The sequence below is a fragment of the Anolis sagrei genome, chromosome 9 (genome assembly GCF_037176765.1).
Source record: "Anolis sagrei isolate rAnoSag1 chromosome 9, rAnoSag1.mat, whole genome shotgun sequence".
Taxonomy (NCBI): Eukaryota; Metazoa; Chordata; class Lepidosauria; order Squamata; family Dactyloidae; genus Anolis; species Anolis sagrei.
Window position 1 is genome coordinate 4,819,561 of NC_090029.1, and position 19,752 is coordinate 4,839,312.

The 19,752-nt window shown below is 44.1% G+C and overlaps 1 protein-coding gene across 2 annotated transcripts in view; it reads left to right on the forward strand.

Moving 5' to 3' along the window:
• OTUD7A (OTU deubiquitinase 7A) overlaps nucleotides 1-19,752 on the forward strand; it is a 231,530-nt gene that overhangs the window by 131,098 nt on the left and 80,680 nt on the right. For both annotated transcript variants that reach the window (XM_067471243.1, XM_060755795.2), the window contains exons 5-6: nucleotides 4,710-4,895; nucleotides 18,723-18,941. In XM_067471243.1, coding sequence (XP_067327344.1) covers nucleotides 4,710-4,895; nucleotides 18,723-18,941 — 405 coding nt within the window. The remainder of the gene's footprint in view (nucleotides 1-4,709; nucleotides 4,896-18,722; nucleotides 18,942-19,752) is intronic.

Consider the following 19,752-nt stretch of genomic DNA (forward strand, 5'->3'; position numbering starts at 1 on the left):
TGGGGTGGGGCAAGGAGCTCTTCCCTGCTGCAGTTAGGTGTGAATGTTTAGCTGATCACCTTCATTAGCATTTGAAGGCCTGCCTGAGTCTGGGAAAATCTGTTGCTGGGAGGTGTTAATCTGTGCCTGGTTTTTTCCTCTCTGTTGTTTAGCTGTTATAATTTTAGAGTTTTTTAATACTGGTAGCCAGATTTCTTTCATTTTCATGGTCTCTTCCTTTCTGTTGAAATTGTCCACAAGCTTGTGGATTTCAATGGCTTCTCTGTGTAGTCTGACATGGTGGTTGTTGGTGTGGTCCAGCATTTCTGTGTTCTCAAATAATCTGCTGTGTCCAGGCTGGTTCATCAGGTGCTCTGCTATGGCTGACTTCTCTGGTTGAAGTAGTCTGCAGTGCCTATCATGTTCCTTGATGCGTGTCTGGGCGCTGCGTTTAGTGGTCCCTCTGGAGACTTGTCCACAGCTGCATGATACACGGTAGACTCCTGCAGAGGTGAGAGGATCCCTCTTGTCCTTTGCTGAACGTAGCATTTGTTGGATTTTCTTGGTGGGTTTGTAGATTGTTTGTATGTTGTGTTTCCTCGTCAGCTTCCCTATGCGATCAGTGGTTCCCTTGATGTATGGCAGGAACACTTTTCCTCTGGGTGGATCTTCATCTTGACTCTCGTGGCTTGTTCTTGGTCTTGCAGCTCTTCTGATGTCTGAGGTGGAGTATCCATTGGCCTGGAGAGCCCAGTTGAGGTGGTTCAGTTCATCTTGGAGGAGGTGGGGTTCGCAGATTCTCTGTCTTATCTGGATTTAATTTCAATTTGTTCGCCTTCATCCAGACCGTCACAGCAGCCAAGCACTGGCTCAGGACCTGGACAGCCTCCTTAGTAGCAGGTGGGAAGGAGTGACAGAGTTGGACGTCATCTGCGTACAGATGACACCGCACCCCGAAACTCCGGATGATCTCACCCAGCGGCTTCATGTAGATATTAAACAGCATGGGGGACAGTATAGAGCCCTGTGGAACCCCACAAGTCAAAGGCTGTGGCGTTGAACAGGTGTCCCCCAATAACACCTTCTGGGTGCGGCCCTCCAGAAATGACCGGAGCCACTGCAGAACAGTGCCCCCGAGGCCCATTTCTGCAAGACGCCCCAGAAGGATACCGATATTCTTGCGAGGATTTTCCCAGCGGTAATGCGATATACATATATAGCATCCCTACTTCGCAGATATTCACTTTTCGTGGGTGGTCCTGGAACGTAACACCCGCAATAAGTGAGGGAACACTGTAAACTTATTTATTAACTTCCTTGAAACTTCATTTGAACTCCCGTATATCCCTTCCATGAAACTTCATTTGAACTCCCGTATATCCCTTTACGGTTGATAGGGATTTTGCTTGTTGTGTGTTCTTATGGAGCAACTACTTTTAATACTCTCTTCTTTTTAATCCTTTGATAACTGACATTTAGCCGCACCCGTTTTTATTTGGGCCTTTGCTAATTAAAGGGCAGAAGGCTTTTCGCCTTTGTGCCCTCGTGGCAGGATAAGTTGCGCATGTTCCAAACCGATCTGATCAAAATATTTCCGAGCGCAGAAAGCAAATCTCAGTGCCAACAATTAAGGGGACGATTGTGTAATTAGCTCTTGACTCTTGCCTTTTTTTCTAAGCCGTACTTTCAGGATTTGTTTGCATATTAAAATTTGAGCACATAATTTAGCCATGTTTCCAGTTTGGAGGCGAAAAAAATCACATAAAACAGATAGAAAATGGAGCAAAATATTTGCATTCATGAATGAAAGCAAATCGAAATATCCGCTATGCTACATTACTTCGTGCCCTCTTTGTTCTGCTTCTGTATTTTTGGAAGGCATTCTTCTAATGTAAATATAAGTAGTAGAAATGCATTTTTTACTGAAATGAATCCTTTTTGCATCCTTTTGTTGACATCCTGACCTGTCAGAAATTGCCAACGGACTGTCATTTATTTGGTCATGACTCCTATGCATTTAATCTTGGAGAGACACCATGCTATGTATTTGCCTTTTGAAATGAATCATAGCAAAATGTAATGTTTGTGTTGTTGAAGGCTTTCATGGCTGGAATCATTGGGTTGTTGTGAGTTTTCTGGGTTGTCTGACCATGTTCCAGAAGCATTCTCTCCTGACATTTTGCCTGCATCTATGGCAGGCATCCACAGAGGTAGTGAGGTCTGTTGGAAACTAGGAAAATTGAGTTTATATATCTGTGGAATGTCCAGGGTGGGAGAAAGAAATCTTGTCTGCTTGAGGCAAGTTGGTCACCTTGATTAGCATTGAATGGTCTTGCAGCTTCAAAGCCTAGCTGTTTCCTGCCTGGGGGAATCCTTTTTTGGGACAGTGTAAGACTGTAGGATCTATATAGCAATATTAAATAACCACTCACAAGTCGTTTTTGCTTTGAAATGGATATATTGCTTGTATCTCTGCAGCAAAGAAAGACACTACTGACTTTTCCCCACCACCACTTCCTTTTATACACCTTTCCTGCCCATCTCCCCCCTCTTCTCAGTTTCCTTATTAGAACTTGTTGCTTCACAAGTTCCAATACAAGGTTTCCAGCGCAGTCTTAGCTGGCCCTGATTGTTTCCTGTCTGGAATTCCACTGTTTTTTTTTTAGTATTACTCAAACCACCATGTCAGAGAAGCCATTGAAATCCACAAGCATGTGGACAATTTCAACAGAAAGAAGGAAACCATGAAAATGAACAAAATCTGGCTCCCAGTATTAAAAAAAACTCTAAAATCAGGACAGCAAATACAGAGCAATACTCTAAAAATGGGGGAATTCCAGACAGGAAACAATCAGGGCCAGGAAGAACCACCAATAAAGAATTCCCCCGGGCATGAAGCAGCCAGGCCTTGAAGCTGCAAGGCTTTGCAATGCTAATCAGGGTGATTAATTGAAATATTCACATTTGCCTCCAATAGACAAGAGTTTTTTCTCCCATCCTGGAGCTTTAATAATAATAAAGGGCCAGCTAATCACCTCCCAACAAAGGATTCCCCACCAGGAAGCAGTCAGGGTTTGAAGCTGCAAGGCTGTTCAATGCTAATCAATTTGGCCAGCTGCAACATTCACATTTGCCTCAAGTAGACAAGGGTTCTTTGTCCCATCCTGGACATTCTTCCACAGATACATAAACCCCACTTGCTTAGTTTCCAACAGACCTCACAACCTCAGAATGCCTGCCATAGATGTGGGCGAAATGTCAGGAGAGAATGCTTCTGGAGCATGACTAAACATCCCAAAAAACTCACAGCAACCCAATGTGATATTGGTTCATAAAGGCTTGTTGGCAACATTTATCTTGTGCAAAGATCCAACTGTACTGGATATATTAATAATTAGCCATCCCCTTCCACGCGTTGCTGTGGCCCACTCTGGTGGTCATGGGGGTTCTGTGTGGGAGGTTTGGCCCAATTTTATCATTGGTGGGGTTCAGAATGCTCTGTGATTGTAGGTGAACTACAAATCTCAACAACTACAACTCCCAAATGTCAAGATTCTATTTTCCCCAAACTCCACCAGTGTTCACATTAGGGCATATTGAGTATTCATGTAGAGTTTGGTCCAGATCCATCATTGTTGGATCCACAGTGCTCTCTGGATGTACTGAAATGGCAGGGAAATAGGTTTTGAGGAAAGGAGAGATATTTACCAAGAGACATCCTTTCTGGAGATTAAGAAAAGGTATGGCTTTATTTATCCAGCTGGCGACTCTGGTGTGGACTCATGTCCCAAAAGTAAAACCAGAGCCCCGATCAAGGTGCGGACTGCCCTTTTATAGTCTCCAATCGGAATGAAACAAAGAACATACGTCTTCATACAATTTCATACAATATCGTCATTCCTACGTCATCTGAGCATCATAGGAATATCAGGTTCCCCCTCCAACATGCAAAAAGCATGTCTGTGTGTCTAGGTGAAGAGCAGGCATTTTTGCAGTCATCAATCAAGGGGCCACTCTGAGATGTCAGGAGAGGGGAGATGCTGCTTACTCCTAGCACGGGCTTCTCCAACAGGCTTATCTCTCTTCTGGAATGCATGCCCCCCTTCCTCTTCAGCCCCTTTTGGAGACAAGCAGCTTGCTTGCCTGTCAGCTACACAGAGGGAACTAGATTTTCCTATACATTTAAAGTACATATGATTTTTATGCATAAATAAATCAATAAATATCTATTTTTCCAATATCTCCTCATCAGTACAACTCCAAAACCAAAGGACACTGCCCACCAAACCCTTCCAGTATTTTCTGTTGGTCATGGGAGAACTGTGTGCCAAGTTTGGTTCAATTCCATTGTTGGTGGGGTTCAGAATGCTCTTTGATTGTAGGTGAATTATAAATCCCAGCAACTACAACTCCCAAATGACAAAATCATTTTTTTTTAGTGAAGGACATACATTGGGTTGTTAGGTGTCTTGTGACCAAATTTGGTGTCAATTCGTCCAGTGGTTTTTGAGTTCTGTTAATCCAACAAACGAACATTACATTTTTATTTATATAGATAATTCTATGGAATCAGGACGAAATATTGGCTGGATCTCCATCAGCGCCTACTGTCTTTATTGTGCTGTCACAATGTGATTAATTCACTCAGAACAGTCATGCCTCACGATTGCAGATGTACAAAGTGTGCATGTGGAAGTTGTTAACGCTTCACTTCTTTTGTCTGCATTTAGGGAAAAACTGGGATTTGACGGCTGCTCTCAGTGACTATGAGCAGCTTCGACAGGTCCATACGGCCAACCTACCCCAGGTATTCAATGAAGGAAAGTATCCCAAGCAGCAGCAAGAAAGAGAGCCTTCCCAACAGGTGAACAAGAGCGAACGGCCGTCTCTGCAAAGGCAGGATGACATTGCGCAAGGTAAAGCACTTCCCGGTTTATTTATTTACTAGCTGTCCCCTGCCGCACGTTGCTGTGGCCCATTCTGCTGATCTGGAAAATAAAGTAACGAGAAGGTGTTGGTTTCTAATATATGTAATTTCTTTATGTTTGTGGGTAAACAGTATTTCTTGCTGTTCCTTTGTCAGTGTTGTCAAGATTGTCTGGTTTGCCTACTCAGGAATATGCCACATATAATTATCCTTCTTTAGGTGTCAAAACTATGATACTATATCTCTCTGTGTGTGAATCATATCTATCTTTCTATATCTACGGCTGGATGGCTCTTTGTCAGGAGGGCTTTGATTACGTTTTCTTGCCCTGGTGAAGGGAGTTGGACTGGATGGCCTTAAGTATGGGGGTTCTGTGTGGGAAGTTTGCCCCAATTCTCTTGTTCGTGGGGTTCAGAATGCTCTTTGATTGTAGGTGAACTATAAATCCCAGTAACTACAACTCTCAAATGTCAAGGTATATTTCCTCCAAACTCTTATCTGTGTTCATATTTGGGCATATAGAGTATTCATGCCAAGTTTGGTCCAGATCCATCATTCTTTGAGTCCGCAGTGCTCTCTGGATGTAGGTGAACTACAACTCCCAAACTGCTGGAGGGAGGCTGGAGGGAGGCTCACACCAGTGAGTCCCTTCAAGGCAGAGGGATTCTGTGTGAGAAGTTTGACCCAATTCTATTGTTGGTGCAGTTCAGAATGCTCTTTGATTGTAGGTGAACTATAAATCCCAACAGCTACAATTCCCAAATGTCAAGGTCAATTTTCCCCTACCTCAACCAGTGCTCATATTTGGGCATATAGAGTATTCATGCCAAGTTTGGTCCAGATCCATCATTCTTTGAGTCCACAGTGCTCTCTGGATGTAGGTGAACTACAACTCCCAAACTGCTGGAGGGAGGCTGGAGGGAGGCTCACACCAGTGAGTCCCTTCAAGGCAGAGGGATTCTGTGTGAGAAGTTTGACCCAATTCTATTGTTGGTGCAGTTCAGAATGCTCTTTGATTGTAGGTGAACTATAAATCCCAACAGCTACAATTCCCAAATGTCAAGGTCAATTTCCCCCTACCTCAACCAGTGCTCATATTTGGGCATATTGAGTATTCATGCCAAGTTTGGTCCAGATCCATCATTCTTTGAGTCCACAGTGCTCTCTGGATGTAGGTGAACTACAATTCCTAAACTCAAGGTCAATGCCCACCAAACGCTTCTAGTGTTTTCTGTTGGTCATGGGAGTCCTGTGTGCCACGTTTGGTTCAATTCCATCGTTGGTGGAGTTCAGAATGCTCTTTGATTGTAGGTTAACTATAAATCCCAGCAACTACAATTCCCAAATGACAAAATGAATTTTTTTTTAGTCATGGCCACTCCTTGGGTTAGTAGGTGTCTTGTGGCCAAATTTGGCGGCAATTAGTCTAGTGGTTTTTGACTTATGTTATTCCCACAAACGAACATTACATTTTTATTTATATAGATTGCGTCAGAAGCAAATTGAGAATAGTTATAATGTGTAGAGAAACCACAAACAAAGTTGAAAACTTGGCATGTTACTAAATGTCCTTTGACCAGAAGCTGGCCACTTGGAGTGTTTCTGGTGTCACTGTGAGAAGGTCCTCCACTGTGCATGTGGCAAGGTTCAGGCTGCATTGTAGTAGGTGGCCTGTGGTTTGCTCTTCTCCGCACTCGCATGTTGCGGACTCCACTTTGTAAACAAACTAGTCCAATGTTAGGGCTAAGCAAAACTACGGTGAGGTGGATCTGTAATTGGTTAAATGGACGAACGCAGAGGGTGATTCTCCCCAAGGTTTCCTCTTCATCCTGGAAAGAAGTGACGAGTGGAGTGCCATCCGCAGGGTTCCATCCTGGGCCTGGTCCTGATCAGGATCTTCATTAATGACTTAGATGAAGGGCTAGAAGGCAGGATCATCAAGTTTGCAGATTACACCAAATTGGAAGGGAGAGCCAAGACTCAAGAGGACAGGAGCAGGATTCAAAACAATCTTGACAGATTAGAGATAATTGGCCAAAACTAAAAAAACGAAGTTCAACTGGGACAAATGCAAGATACCCCACGAAATGCAAAGAGACAGAATGGGGGACAATGCCTGGCTCGAGAGCAGTACGTGTGAAAAAGATCTTGGAGTCCTCGTGGACAGCAAGTTAAACATGAGCCAACAATGTGATGTGGCGGCAAAAAAGGCCAATGGGATTTTGGCCTGCATCAAGAGGAGCCTAGTGTCTAGATCTAGGGAAGTAATGCTCCCCATGCTCTATTCTGCCTTGGTTAGACCACACCTGGAATACTGTGTCCAATTCTGGGCACCACAATTCAAGAGAGATATTGACAAACTGGAATATGTCCAGAGGAGGGCGACTAAAATGATCCAGGGTCTAGAGAACAAGCCCTATGAGGAGTGGCTTAAGGAGCTGGGCATGTTTACCCTGAAGAAGAGAAGGCTGAGAGGTGACATGATAGCCATGTATAAATATGTGAGAGGAAGTCACAGGGAGGAGGCTTCCCTGCTTCCCTGGAGACTAGGATGCAATGGAACAATGGCTTCAAACTATAAGAATGGAGTTTCCATCTGAACATTAGGAAGAACTTCCTGACTGTGAGAACTGTTCAGCAGTGGAACTCTCTGCCCCGGAGTGTGGTGGAGGCTCCTTCTTTGGAAGCTTTTAAGCAGAGGCTGGATGGCCATCTGTCAGGGGTGCTTTGAATGCAATATTCCTGCTTCTTGGCAGGGGGTTGGACTGGATGGCCCATGAGGTCTCTTCGAACTCTATGATTCTATGTACCCCCATTTCGTAAGGCTGGCTCTGCATCTCATGGTGCCAGAGCGCAGTCTGTTCAGCACGTTCCAAGTCGCCCCACCTTCTGTGTGCCCAGGAGGGAGTCTCTCATCCAGTGTCAGCCATTGGTTGAAGTTCCGGGTTTTAGCCTGCCACTTTTGGACTCTTGCTTGCTGAGGTATTCCTGCAAATATCACTGTAGATCAGGGGTCCTCAAACTTCCAACTCTTAAAACTCTATGATTCTGTTAACTATATTAAAGGATCATGGCATTAGGAAGGTAGGGAAACCTTCTTAGACTGTATCCAAATGGCTATTTGCAAGCAGGCTTAAGAGAAAAACAATAGAATGCATCTCTTGCTTCTTGTAAGGTAGGGTACATTTTCTGCAAAGCTTCTGTAGATGTCAACCTTAGCCAGAAAAGAATAGAAAAGCAGAGCTTGCCTTTAGATCTGAGCTTGATGGTTACTTCTGTCTCAGCTATTTGGAGATTAAAGCCAACCTTGGCGTCTTTGATGTCTGATGTTATGTTGCGCTGCCAGGGGGGTGGCTCTGCGATGAATTTCATTTGATCCATCAGGAAAGTTGGCGAGGGAAAACTGAATAATTCTTGCATATATTTCGTGATGTTCTGGTAACCATGTCTTCAAGAAAATTGTAGCAGCTCTCTGAAGAACCCTGATTACTATGTCGAATAAAAATAGAAACTTCACAACGTTTCAAGAAGAGCTTCCCGTGGTTTCCAGCGCTCTCCTTAAGTGCCTCTCTTTTTATACTCAGCCAAATCCGGAAAATATGTAAGAATATTTGTTTGATACTCATCATAGAATTGCAGCGTACACAATCATGCTTCAAATTGTACTATTCCATATTACAACAAGCCGTGTCATATTTATTTGCAGTATTTTTATTCCACCCATCTCACCCTGCCGGGGACTATGGGCGAATTATAGTGCACATATACATTTATTTATTTATTTATTTACGGCATTTATATGCCGCTCTTCTCACCCCGAAGGGGACTCAGAGCGGCTTACAATACAGGGTTAGTCAAAATGAATAGGCCAATAAGAAAATTAATTTTAGACGAATGTATGTTTATTGTAACCAAACTACAGCTACATATCGACAGATAAATTATCAAAGTTTTGTCTCACCTTCAGAGATGTTCGATATGGGCGCCCCGTGTGACACGGCAGACGTCCAAGCGATAGTCCAGTTCATTCCACATCCGTTGCAGCACATCCAACGTAATGGCATCGAATGCAGCACATATGCGCTGTTTTAAGTCGTCCAAGGTCAGCGGTAATGGAGGTCGGAACACAGTGTCTTTCACATACCCCTAGAGAGAAAAGTCGCATGGTGTGAGGTCGGGGGACCTGGGGGGCCACAGGAGGAATGGAAGATCAGTCACTCCAGCACGGCCAATCCAACGTCTGGGAAGGTGTTCGTTGAGGTACTCGCGTACACTGTTGTGCCAATGCGGAGGGGCACCGTCCTGTTGGAATACGAAATCGGGCACTTTCTCTTCTAACTGTGGCATCAACCATTCAGACAACATGTCAGCGTACACTATGCCTGTTACGGTTTTCTCCGCGAAAAACAGCGCATATGTGCTGCATTCGATGCCATTACGTCGGATGTGCTGCAACGGATGTGGAATGAACTGGACTATCGCTTGGACGTCTGCCGTGTCACACGGGGCGCCCATATCGAACATCTCTGAAGGTGAGACAAAACTTTGATAATTTATCTGTCGATACGTAGCTGTAGTTTGGTTAAAATAAACATACATTCGTCTAAAATTAATTTTCTTATTGGCCTATTCATTTTGACTAACCCTGTATATATTTTCAAACCGCATTGAGTCGCCGAATTAGGCTGAAAAATGCGGTATAGAAATAAAGCAAATAAATTTTAAAAAATCAATATATTATATTATTAGCATAGTACAATATCAGTATATATTACTATATTGCACTATACCATTATATTGTAATATTATTAGTAATATTACATGTAATGTAAATATATAATTATAATATTGAATTATTATTACTAGTATTATATTGTAGTACATTATAATATTATAAATAGTATGTGTTGTTGTTGTTCATTCGTTCAGTCGTCTCCGACTCTTCGTGACCTCATGGACCAGCCTACGCCAGAGCTCCCTGTCGGCCGTCACCACCCCCAGCTCCTTCAAGGTCAGTCCAGTCACTTCAAGGATGCCGTCCATCCATCTTGCCCTTGGTCGGCCCCTCTTCCTTTTGCCTTCCACTTTCCCCAGCATCATTCCCTTCTCTAGGCTTTCCTGTCTCCTCATGATGTGGCCAAAGTACTTCAACTTTGTCTCTAGTATCTTTCCCTCCAGTGAGCAGTCGGGCTTTATTTCCTGGAGGATGGACTGGTTGGATCTTCTCGCAGTCCAAGGCACTCTCAACACTTTCCTCCAACACCACAGCTCAAAAGCATCAATCTTCCTTCGCTCAGCCTTCCCGAAGGTCCAGCTCTCACATCCGTAGGTGACTACAGGGAAGACCATGGCTTTGACTAGGTGGATCTTTGTTGCCAGTCTGATGTCTCTACTCTTTACTATTTTATCGAGACTGGACATTGCTCTCCTCCCAAGAAGTAAGCGTCTTCTGATTTCCTGGCTACAGTCTGCATCTGCAGTCATCTTTGCACCTAGAAATACAAAGTCTGTCACGGCCTCCACGGTTTCTCCCTCTATTTTCCAGTTGTCAATCATTCTTGTTGCCATAATCTTGGTTTTTTTGACGTTTAGCTGCAATCCGGCTTTTGCGCTTTCTTCTTCCACCTTGATTAGAAGGCTCCTCAGCTCCTCCTCGCTTTCGGCCATCAGAGTGGTGTCATCTGCATATCTGAGGTTGTTAATGTTTCTTCCAGCAATTTTCACCCCAGCTTTGCATTCATCCAGCCCCGCACATCCTCGCATGATGTGTTCTGCATACAAGTTAAAAAGGTTGGGTGAGAGTATGCAGCCTTGCCGTACGCCTTATAATATAATATTATATTATTAGTAAAGACAAGATGGCAGTGTCTTCTGCTCCCCTCTGTCTTCAATGCCAAGTGGTCTCAATCTTCAAGAAGGAAAAAAAGGACGACCCAAACAATGACCAATGTCCGGTCAGCCTCACGTCGATACCAGGCAAGATTCTGGAAAAGATGGTCAAGGAAGTGGTCTGCAAACACTTAGAAACAAATGCGGTCATCGCTAAGAGTCAACATGGATTTATCAAAAACAATCATGCCAGACTCATCTGATCTCTTTTTTCGATAGAGTTACAAGCTGGGTAGATGCGGGGAATGATGCCGTGGATGTAGCGTACCTGGATTTCAGGAAGGCCTTCTTTGACAAGGTCCCCCACGACCTTCTGGCAAGGAAACTAGTCCAATGTGGGCGAGGCAAAACTACGGTGAGGTGGATCTGGAATTGGTTAACTGGACGAACCCAGAGGGTGCTCACCAATGCTTCCTCTTCATCTTGGAAGGAAGTGACGAGCGGAGTGCCGCAGGGTTCCGTCCTGGGCCCGGTCCTGTTCAACATCTTTATTAATGACTGAGATGAAGGGCTAGAAGGCAGGATCATCAAGTTTGCGGACGACACCAAATTGGGAGGGAGAGCCAAGACTCCAGAGGACAGGAGCAGGATTCAAAATGATCTTGACAGATTAGAGAGATGATGGGCCAAAACTAACAAAATGAAGTTCAACAGTGACAAATGCAAGATACTCCACTTTGGCAGGAAAAACGAAATGCAAAGATACAACATTGGGGACAATGCCTGGCTCGAGAGCGGTACGTGTGAAAAAGATCTTGGAGTCCTCGTGGACAACAAGTTAAACATGAGCCAGGAATGTGATGTGGCAGCAAAAAAAGCCAATGGGATTTTGGCCTGCATAAAGAGGAGCATAGTGTCTAGGGAAGTAATGCTCCCCATGCTCTATTCCGCTTTGGTTAGACCACACCTGGAATAGTGTGTCCAATTCTGGGCACCACAATTCAAGAGAGATATTGACAAGCTGGAATGTGTCCAGAGGAGGGCGACTAAAATGATCAAGGGTCTGGAGAACAAGCCCTATGAGGAGCGGCTTAAGGAGCTGAGCATGTTTAGCCTGAAGAAGAGAAGGCTGAGAGGAGACATGATAGCCATGTATAAATATGTGAGAGGAAGCCACAGGGAGGAGGAGGGAGCAAGCTTGTTTTCTGCTTCCTTGGAGACTAGGACACGGAACAATGGCTTCAAACTACAAGAAAGGAGATTCCATCTGAACATTAGGAAGAACTTCCTGACTGTGAGAGCCGTTCAGCAGTGGAACTCTCTGCCCCGGAGTGTGGTGGATGCTCCTTCTTTGGAAGCTTTTAAACAGAGGCTGGATGGCCATCTGTCAGGGGTGATTTGAATGCAACATTCCTGCTTCTTGGCAGAATGGGGATGGACTGGATGACCCAGGAGGTCTCTTCCAACTCTTTGATTCTAGGATTCTATTATTCTAGACACACAACATATATAGACAAACGCAGAGGCAATTTAAGCTTATTGAGGGTATGTTCGAATTCCGGTCACCGGGGGAGCTGTCGCTTCACGGTCCACTTGTGGCACCAAGTCCTTGATGGAGTACTTCCTCATTCTTTTGCCCGCTACTGGAGATTTTTATGGCATCATAAATTAGTTAAATTAGCCTCCCCGCATAAGCGGTACCTAAATTTCCTACTTGACAGATGCAACTTGTTGCACCTCAGGATAGATTCACCTTGCTTAGAACACCACACATACCAAGGCTGTAAGTTTTGTAGTTTATTAAAGAAAAGGCAAAGTCTTAAACACAAAAGCAAAGTTGCAAGAGTTCAATAGTCAAATGCAAAGGCAGAGTTTCCAAAGTCCAAAGGCAAATAACATGAAGCATAACCCATAAGCATTGATCAAATAAGATTCCAGGGCAACATGACAGAGTCTCAAGAACCCAAGATCCAAATCAAAGTCCCAGTAGCCAAAAGCATTGCCCAAAAACCCAGGCAATTCCCAAGAAGTTATCAGGGTGTTCGCTGAAGTTGCACTGACAAAAGGTTGCCTGCAATCAGCTCACTAAATATACTTTCCCAGCATGAAAGCATTCCTTTGACCTCTAACCTCTTGTTTGCAAGCCTTGTACTACGGTGAACCCTGAATTCCAAACGATCCGCCCTATCTAAGTCTGCACAGCCTTCAAGTTCGAATACCTCATTATCCTTATCCTGGAGCTGGGAATTGGCAGCCTGAGAATCAGCAGGCTCCTCCACCTGCACCTGTGAAGTTTTGCTAAGATCAGAAACATCTTCTAAGACAACATTCCTTCCCATGGGAAACTGGAACTCCTCGTCCTCAGCATCAACATTGTCTGTTTCAACAATAGGAACATGTTCAGGAATCTGAAATCCATCATCCTCTTCCTGCTCTTCCTGAGGCTCCAGCTGAGCCACAACACAACTGTATTTCAGGCTGCAGAGGTCGACAGCAAGCTAGACACATAGTCGGGAGCTTACTCCAACCCGGGCTGGCTTCAGACCCGTGACCTTTCAGTTAGTGGTGATTTAATGCATCTGACTTCTAGCCAACTGTGCCACAAGCTGTTCCAATTTTACCTTTATTTCACATCTCCTGGACTTTATTTTCTCAATATCCATATAGCAAAGACTTTTCTGTTTTATTGACTATTCTAAAACCTTTGACTCAGTGGATCATTATAAATTGTGGCAAGTTCTTGGTGGTATGTATGGGGATCCCAAGCCACATTGCCTGTCTCCTGAGGAATCTGTATAACGACCAACGTTAAGAACAGACCACAAAACAACAGAATTGTTCAAGATTGGGAAAAGATTACAGCAGGGCTGTCTACTCTCACCCTCTCTTTTCAGCTTGTATGTAGAACACATCATGCAACACTGGGGCTTGATGAATCCAATACCACGTTTAGTAATAAACAGCCTAAATAAACTATTTATTACCACATTTGGTTTCTTGGTGAGTTGAAATTGCTGGACGAAACATTAACAACCTTAGATATGCAGATGATACCACTTTGATGGCTGAAAGCGAGAAGCTGAGGAGCCTGATAACCGTTTATAACTAGGGACTAGGTGATCTCAAATGCTAACTGATACATCCAAATCCCTGTGAAAAGAGGACAGTGTGGGGGCTTGCCTAATCTCCCTTGGGAAGGTGTTGCCAAGTCCGGGGGGGGGGGGTCACTACTGAGAAGGCCCTCTCCCACCAACCGTGCTTGTGACAATAGTGGGAGCAAGAGAAGGGCCTCCCCGACAGATTTTAGAGCCCGCGCCGGTTCATAGAGGGAGATGTGGTCACGTAGATAGGCAGGACCCGAACCATTTAGGACCTTATAAGTCATAACCTGCGCTTTGAATTGGGACCAGAAACTTATCAACCTTACTTTACTTAGGCGATCCCTCGTTGGACGAGTAAGATGGTCTTCCTTGATGACTATTTTTGTGGGTTTGTAGGTGGCTGTGGAGCCCTATTCTTGACCCGCATCTTCTCCCACAGTGAAGGCACTGGTTCCAGGTGGAAGGCGGTCCCAGTTTGACGTGCCTTCCCCCTGGCATGCCTCTCTCTTTCACCCTTCACTCGTGCCTCCTTGAATTCTGCAGCACTGCTGGTCACAGCTGACCTCCAGCTGGAGCAGTCAAGGGCCAGGGCTTCCCAGTTCTCAGTGTCTATGCCAGAGTTCTTAAGGGTGGCTTTGAGCCCATCTTTAAATCTCTTTTCCTGTCCACCAACATTCCATTTTCAATTCTTGAGTTCGGAGTAGAGCAACTGCTTTGGGGGACGGTGGTCAGGCATCCGGACAACGTGGCTGGCCCAGCGGAGCTGATGGCAGAGGACCATCGCTTCAATGCTGGTGGTCTTTGCTTCTTCCAGCACGTGGAGCTGCTTTAATAGGAGCGTTGTGATAATAGTAGCTGGCTGCATGCTGTTTTTTCCTTGTTAGCCAATCATACAGCTTTCTGCAAAGTTGGTATCCTTCCTTCAGCATTGTTCTTTATTGAGTTAATAAGAAAAAAAGATGTGTGTTCATTTTTTTAAAAAAAATCCTAAAAATCAGTAAATGAACATGTTTTTTTCTGAAACTTTGCAGGATTAATACCCTGCATATGTTGTCCCATATGCACAAATTAAAAGAATACCTCTTGTAGTTTATAAAAATATATTTGTAAAAACTTTTTAAAATTCCTAAAAATCAGCGGATGACTGAAATGTTCTAAAACTTGGCAGGCTTAAAGTTGTCAGTGTTGCTTACAAGTGTTCCAAGTCTCATCCTGATATCCGAAAAATTACTGAGAAATGGGCCTTGAAATTTTCTCCATTGCCACTAAATGGAAAAAATCTTAACAAAAACATTACAAAGTTTTGGAAATTCGGATTACAAAACGAAAGGGGACCCCCTCCAAATCTTTACGAAACAAAGTGGGGCCATCTGAGTCTCCAAAACAAATTACTAATAGGATTTCAGCCGCTTTGCACACCTCTAGTTCTGTTGGGACTCAGCCTGTGTTTCACCCTGAATCTGTTATAGTGTTTCCCCCTTTTAATGTTTCTGAGCCTGTCTTGGATGTCAATGAGGATGAGGTGCAAATGGAGACACTTTGGACAATAAGGTTACTACAGACTCTGATCGAGAAGCGCCAGGGGAAAGGCTAAGTTCTCATGAGAAAATTCCAGGCTCGAGTTTGCAGGAAAGTTCACTCCCTTATTATTATTATTATTATTATTATTAACTTTATTTGTACCCCGCGAGCATCTCCCGAAGGACTCGATGCGGCTTACACAGGCCGAAGCCACAACACAATACAATAGAAACATAACAAAGCAAATTAAAAACAAAAACAAATCAAATCAAAATTAGCAATACAACAGAACTATACATCGGGACAATATAAAAACTGGTTCGGCCGGTGAGAGGTACAAGGTTAAAAATGCTGAAATAGTAGGAGGGGCGTCGGGATTAAAGTACGGTGTGCAGCAATATTAACTGTGCTAAAGTGCTATTAGGACTTGGGATGGGGTTCCTAATCCGGGAAGGCACAGCGGAACAGCCAAGTTTTCAGGTTCCTTCTGAAAGCTGTTAGTGTAGGGGCCTGTCGGAGATCTTTTGGGAGGCTCGAGTCTGCAAGATAGTTTCACATCTGCAGTTTATTATTATTATTATTATTATTATTATTATTATTACCTTTATTTGTACCCCGCTAGCATCTCCCGAAGGATTCGATGCGGCTTACAAAGGCCAAGGCCTCGAAACACAACATAAACACAATATAACACCTAAAGTAAATTAAAAACAGTTAAAGCAGCAATAAACAACAAGCAATAAACAATACATCAAGACACTATAAAACTGGGCCGGGCCAGAGTAATGGGTACAAAGATTAAAAGTGCTGATGTGACAGGTGATATGTAAGGATTATAGGGTAAGTGCAGTGTGCAGTGTGCAGCAATCTTAATTCTAATAAAGTGCTTCTGGGACTTGTTATTGGAGATTCCTATTCTGGAAAGGCACATCGGAACAGCCAGTTCTTCAAGTTCTTTCTAAAGACTGCCAATGTAGGGGCCTGTCTAAGATCTTTGGGAAGGGTGTTCCAGAGTCGGGGGGGCACCACAGAAAAGGCCCTGTCGCACGTCCTCACCAAACGCGCCTGTGACGCAGGTGGAATCACGAGCAGGGCCTCTCCGGATGAACGAAGTGAACGTGTGGGTTCATAAACGGAGATGCGGTCACGCAGGTAGGATGGTCCCAAACCGTTTAGGGCTTTGTAGGTAAGCACCTGCACCTTAAATTGGGCTCGGAAAATAAACGGCAGCCAGTGGAGCTCCTTAAACAGGAGGGTTGACCTCTCTCTGTAAGGAGCACCAGTTAACATCCTGGCTGCTGCCCGTTGGACCAGTTGGAATTTCTGAGCCATTTTCAAGAGCAGCCCCATGTAGAGTGCATTACATTAGTCCAATCTAGAGGTGACCAAGGCATGAGGAGATAGATAAGGAGATAGATAAGACCAGTCACCAGCTGGAAATTAGCCAGAACCGTAGAGAGGCCCAATATTTACGCAGGTCAGAAAGAATTCGGCAATTAAGGTCAAAGACTGGGGGGGAGTAGAAATCAGTTTCTGGGACTTAAATTGAGCTCTTAGGGAATTTCCTTCAGACCAGGCATTGTTTGGTTTCATGTCAAGTCCCTGATTGTTTTCCCTCTGCTGTTTTGCTGTTGTAAGTTTAGAGTTTTTTAAATACTGGTAGCCAGATTTTATTCATTTTCATGGTTTCCTCCTTTCTGTATTATTTGAGAACACAGAAATGCTGGACCACTCTCACAACCACCATGTCAGACTACACAAAGAAGCCATTGAAATACACAAGCATGTGGACAATTTCAACAGAAAGGAGGAAACCATGAAAATGAACAAAATCTGGCTACCAGTATTACAAAACTCTAAAATTAGAACAGCACAACAACAGAGAGGAAACAAACAAGGACATCTAATGACCTCTCAATAAAAGATTGCTCCAGGCACTGCCAGGCCATCAAATGCTAATCAAGGTGATCAGTTGAAACATTCACAGCTAGCTCCAGCAGACAAGAGACCTTTGTCCCACCCTGGTCCTTCCACAGATATATAAACCCTTCTTCCTAGTTCCAACAGACCTCACTACCTCTGAGCATGCTTGCCATAAATGCAGGCGAAATGTCAGGAGAGAATGCCTCTAGAACATGACCATATAGCCCGAAAAAACCTACAACAACCCAGTGATTCCGGCCATGAAGGCCTTCGACAATACAATAAACTGTTTGTTACCAAGTTTGGTTTCTTGGTGAATGCTGTGAGCAAGGTGAACACCTTCTGAGGTACAACAGCATGCTTATTGTTGAGTGAGATTTCCCTTTTGGGTTCATTTATCGTGTCATCAGCAACCATTGTATTACAATTCTAACAGAGCAAAACAAACACACAGATTAAAAAGAAAAAGGGGGGAAAAAAACACAGATTTTGCAAATTTGGTATTTGGTTAAATGTCCTTTGACCAGTATCTGGCCCCTTGGAGTGCCTCTGGTGTTGCCGCAAGAAGGTCCTCCATGGTGCATGTGGCAGGGCTCAGGGTGCATTGCAGCAGGTGGTCAGTGGTTTGCTCTTCTCCACACTCGCATGTCGTGAATTCCACTTTGTGGCCCCATTTCTTGAGGTTGGCTCTGCATCTCGTGGTGCCAGAGCGCAGTCTGTTCAGTGCCTTCCAAGTTGCCCCATCTTCTGTGTGCCCAGGGGGGAGTCTCTCATCTAGTATCACCCACGGATTGAGGTGCTGGGTTTGGGCCTGCCACTTTTGTACTCTCGCTTGCTGGGGTGTTCCAGCGAGTGTCTCTGTAGATCTAAGAAAACTATGTCTTGATTTAAGTCGTTGACGTGCTGGCTGATACCCAAACAGGGGATGAGCTGGAGATGTCTCTCCCTTGGTCCTTTCACTATTGGCTGCTACTTCCCGGCAGATGTCAGGTGGTGCAATACCGGCTAAGCAGTGTAATTTCTCCAGTGGTGTGGGGCGCAGACACCCCGTGATAATGTGGCATGTCTCATTAAGAGCCACATCCACTGTTTTAGTGTGGTGAGATGTGTCCCACACTGGGCATGCATACTCAGCAGCAGAGTAGCATAGCGCAAGGGCAGATGTCTTCACTGTGTCTGGTTGTGATCCCCAGGTTGTGCCAGTCAGCTTTCGTATGATGTTGTTTCTAGCACCCACTTTTTGCTTGATGTTCAGGCAGTGCTTCTTGTAGGTCAGAGCACGGTCCAAAGTGACTCCCAGGTATTTGGGTGTGTTGCAATGCTCCAGGGGGATTCCTTCCCAGGTAATCCGCAGATCTCGGGATGCTTGTCTTTCGGGTAAAGCCATGTTTTAAGACTGCTGAGTTAATGTTGCCCTCCTCTTCCTTTTCTCTTCCCCATAGAAAAGAGGCTGTCCAGAGGGATTTCTCATGCCAGCTCAGCAATAGTTTCCCTTGCCCGGTCCCACGTGGCCAGCGAATGCAACAATGAACACTCCCCCTTGGAAATGCCCATCTACACATTCCAGCTCCCCGACCTCAGCGTTTACAGCGAAGACTTCCGGAGCTTCATCGAAAGAGATTTGATTGAGCAGGCCACCATGATTGCTCTGGAACAAGCTGGTGAGTAAGTACGGACACGGCCAGACTTAGGCTGGTTTCATACCGTTGCTGGATTTGGCTGGTGTTGTCGCATTGTAGCAGGGTGCTTGCATCAGAAACAAATATGGGTTTTGAATACTCCATAAAGAACTGTGTCTTTTTGCTATGAAATAACACAACTATAATGATCAAGAGGGCAAACCTAAAACGATTTTAATTAACGGGAGGGAGAGCAACATGTGAGAATGATTCATACATGATGGAAGTGCTAAGATGGGGGGGGGACAAGAAGGCTTTTCTCCTTTCATCTTTCTCTCACATACAAGAAGTTAATCAATGGATTTCATAGACTGTAGGTTCTAATGAGAAGAAAAGCTTCTTCTTTGCATAGCAATTATTATTATTTATTAGGTTTGGGCAATCCATGGTTCTAAATGGTTCTAAAGTACTTACAAAACTAAAGTTCTGGTGGTGAAAATTTCAGAACTCTAACAAAACTTTCAAAATTTAATTATTTTTTCATTATTGGTGATTTTAATGACAGAACCAATTAGGAACTGACATTTATTATGAAATTTTGAGAGTTTTGTTAGAGTTCTGAAATTTTCACCACCAGAACTTTAGTTTTGTAAGTACTTTAGAACCATTTAGAACCATGGATTGCCCAAGCCTATTATTTATTATTTACAGTATTTGTATACTGCCCCTCTCAGCCTACTGGCAACTGAAGGCGGTTTACAAGGCAAAATTCAATACCATCAAAACACAATTACAATATAAAAACATTAACATCAATAAAAACATAACAGCTGTAATAAGACATAATTCAATA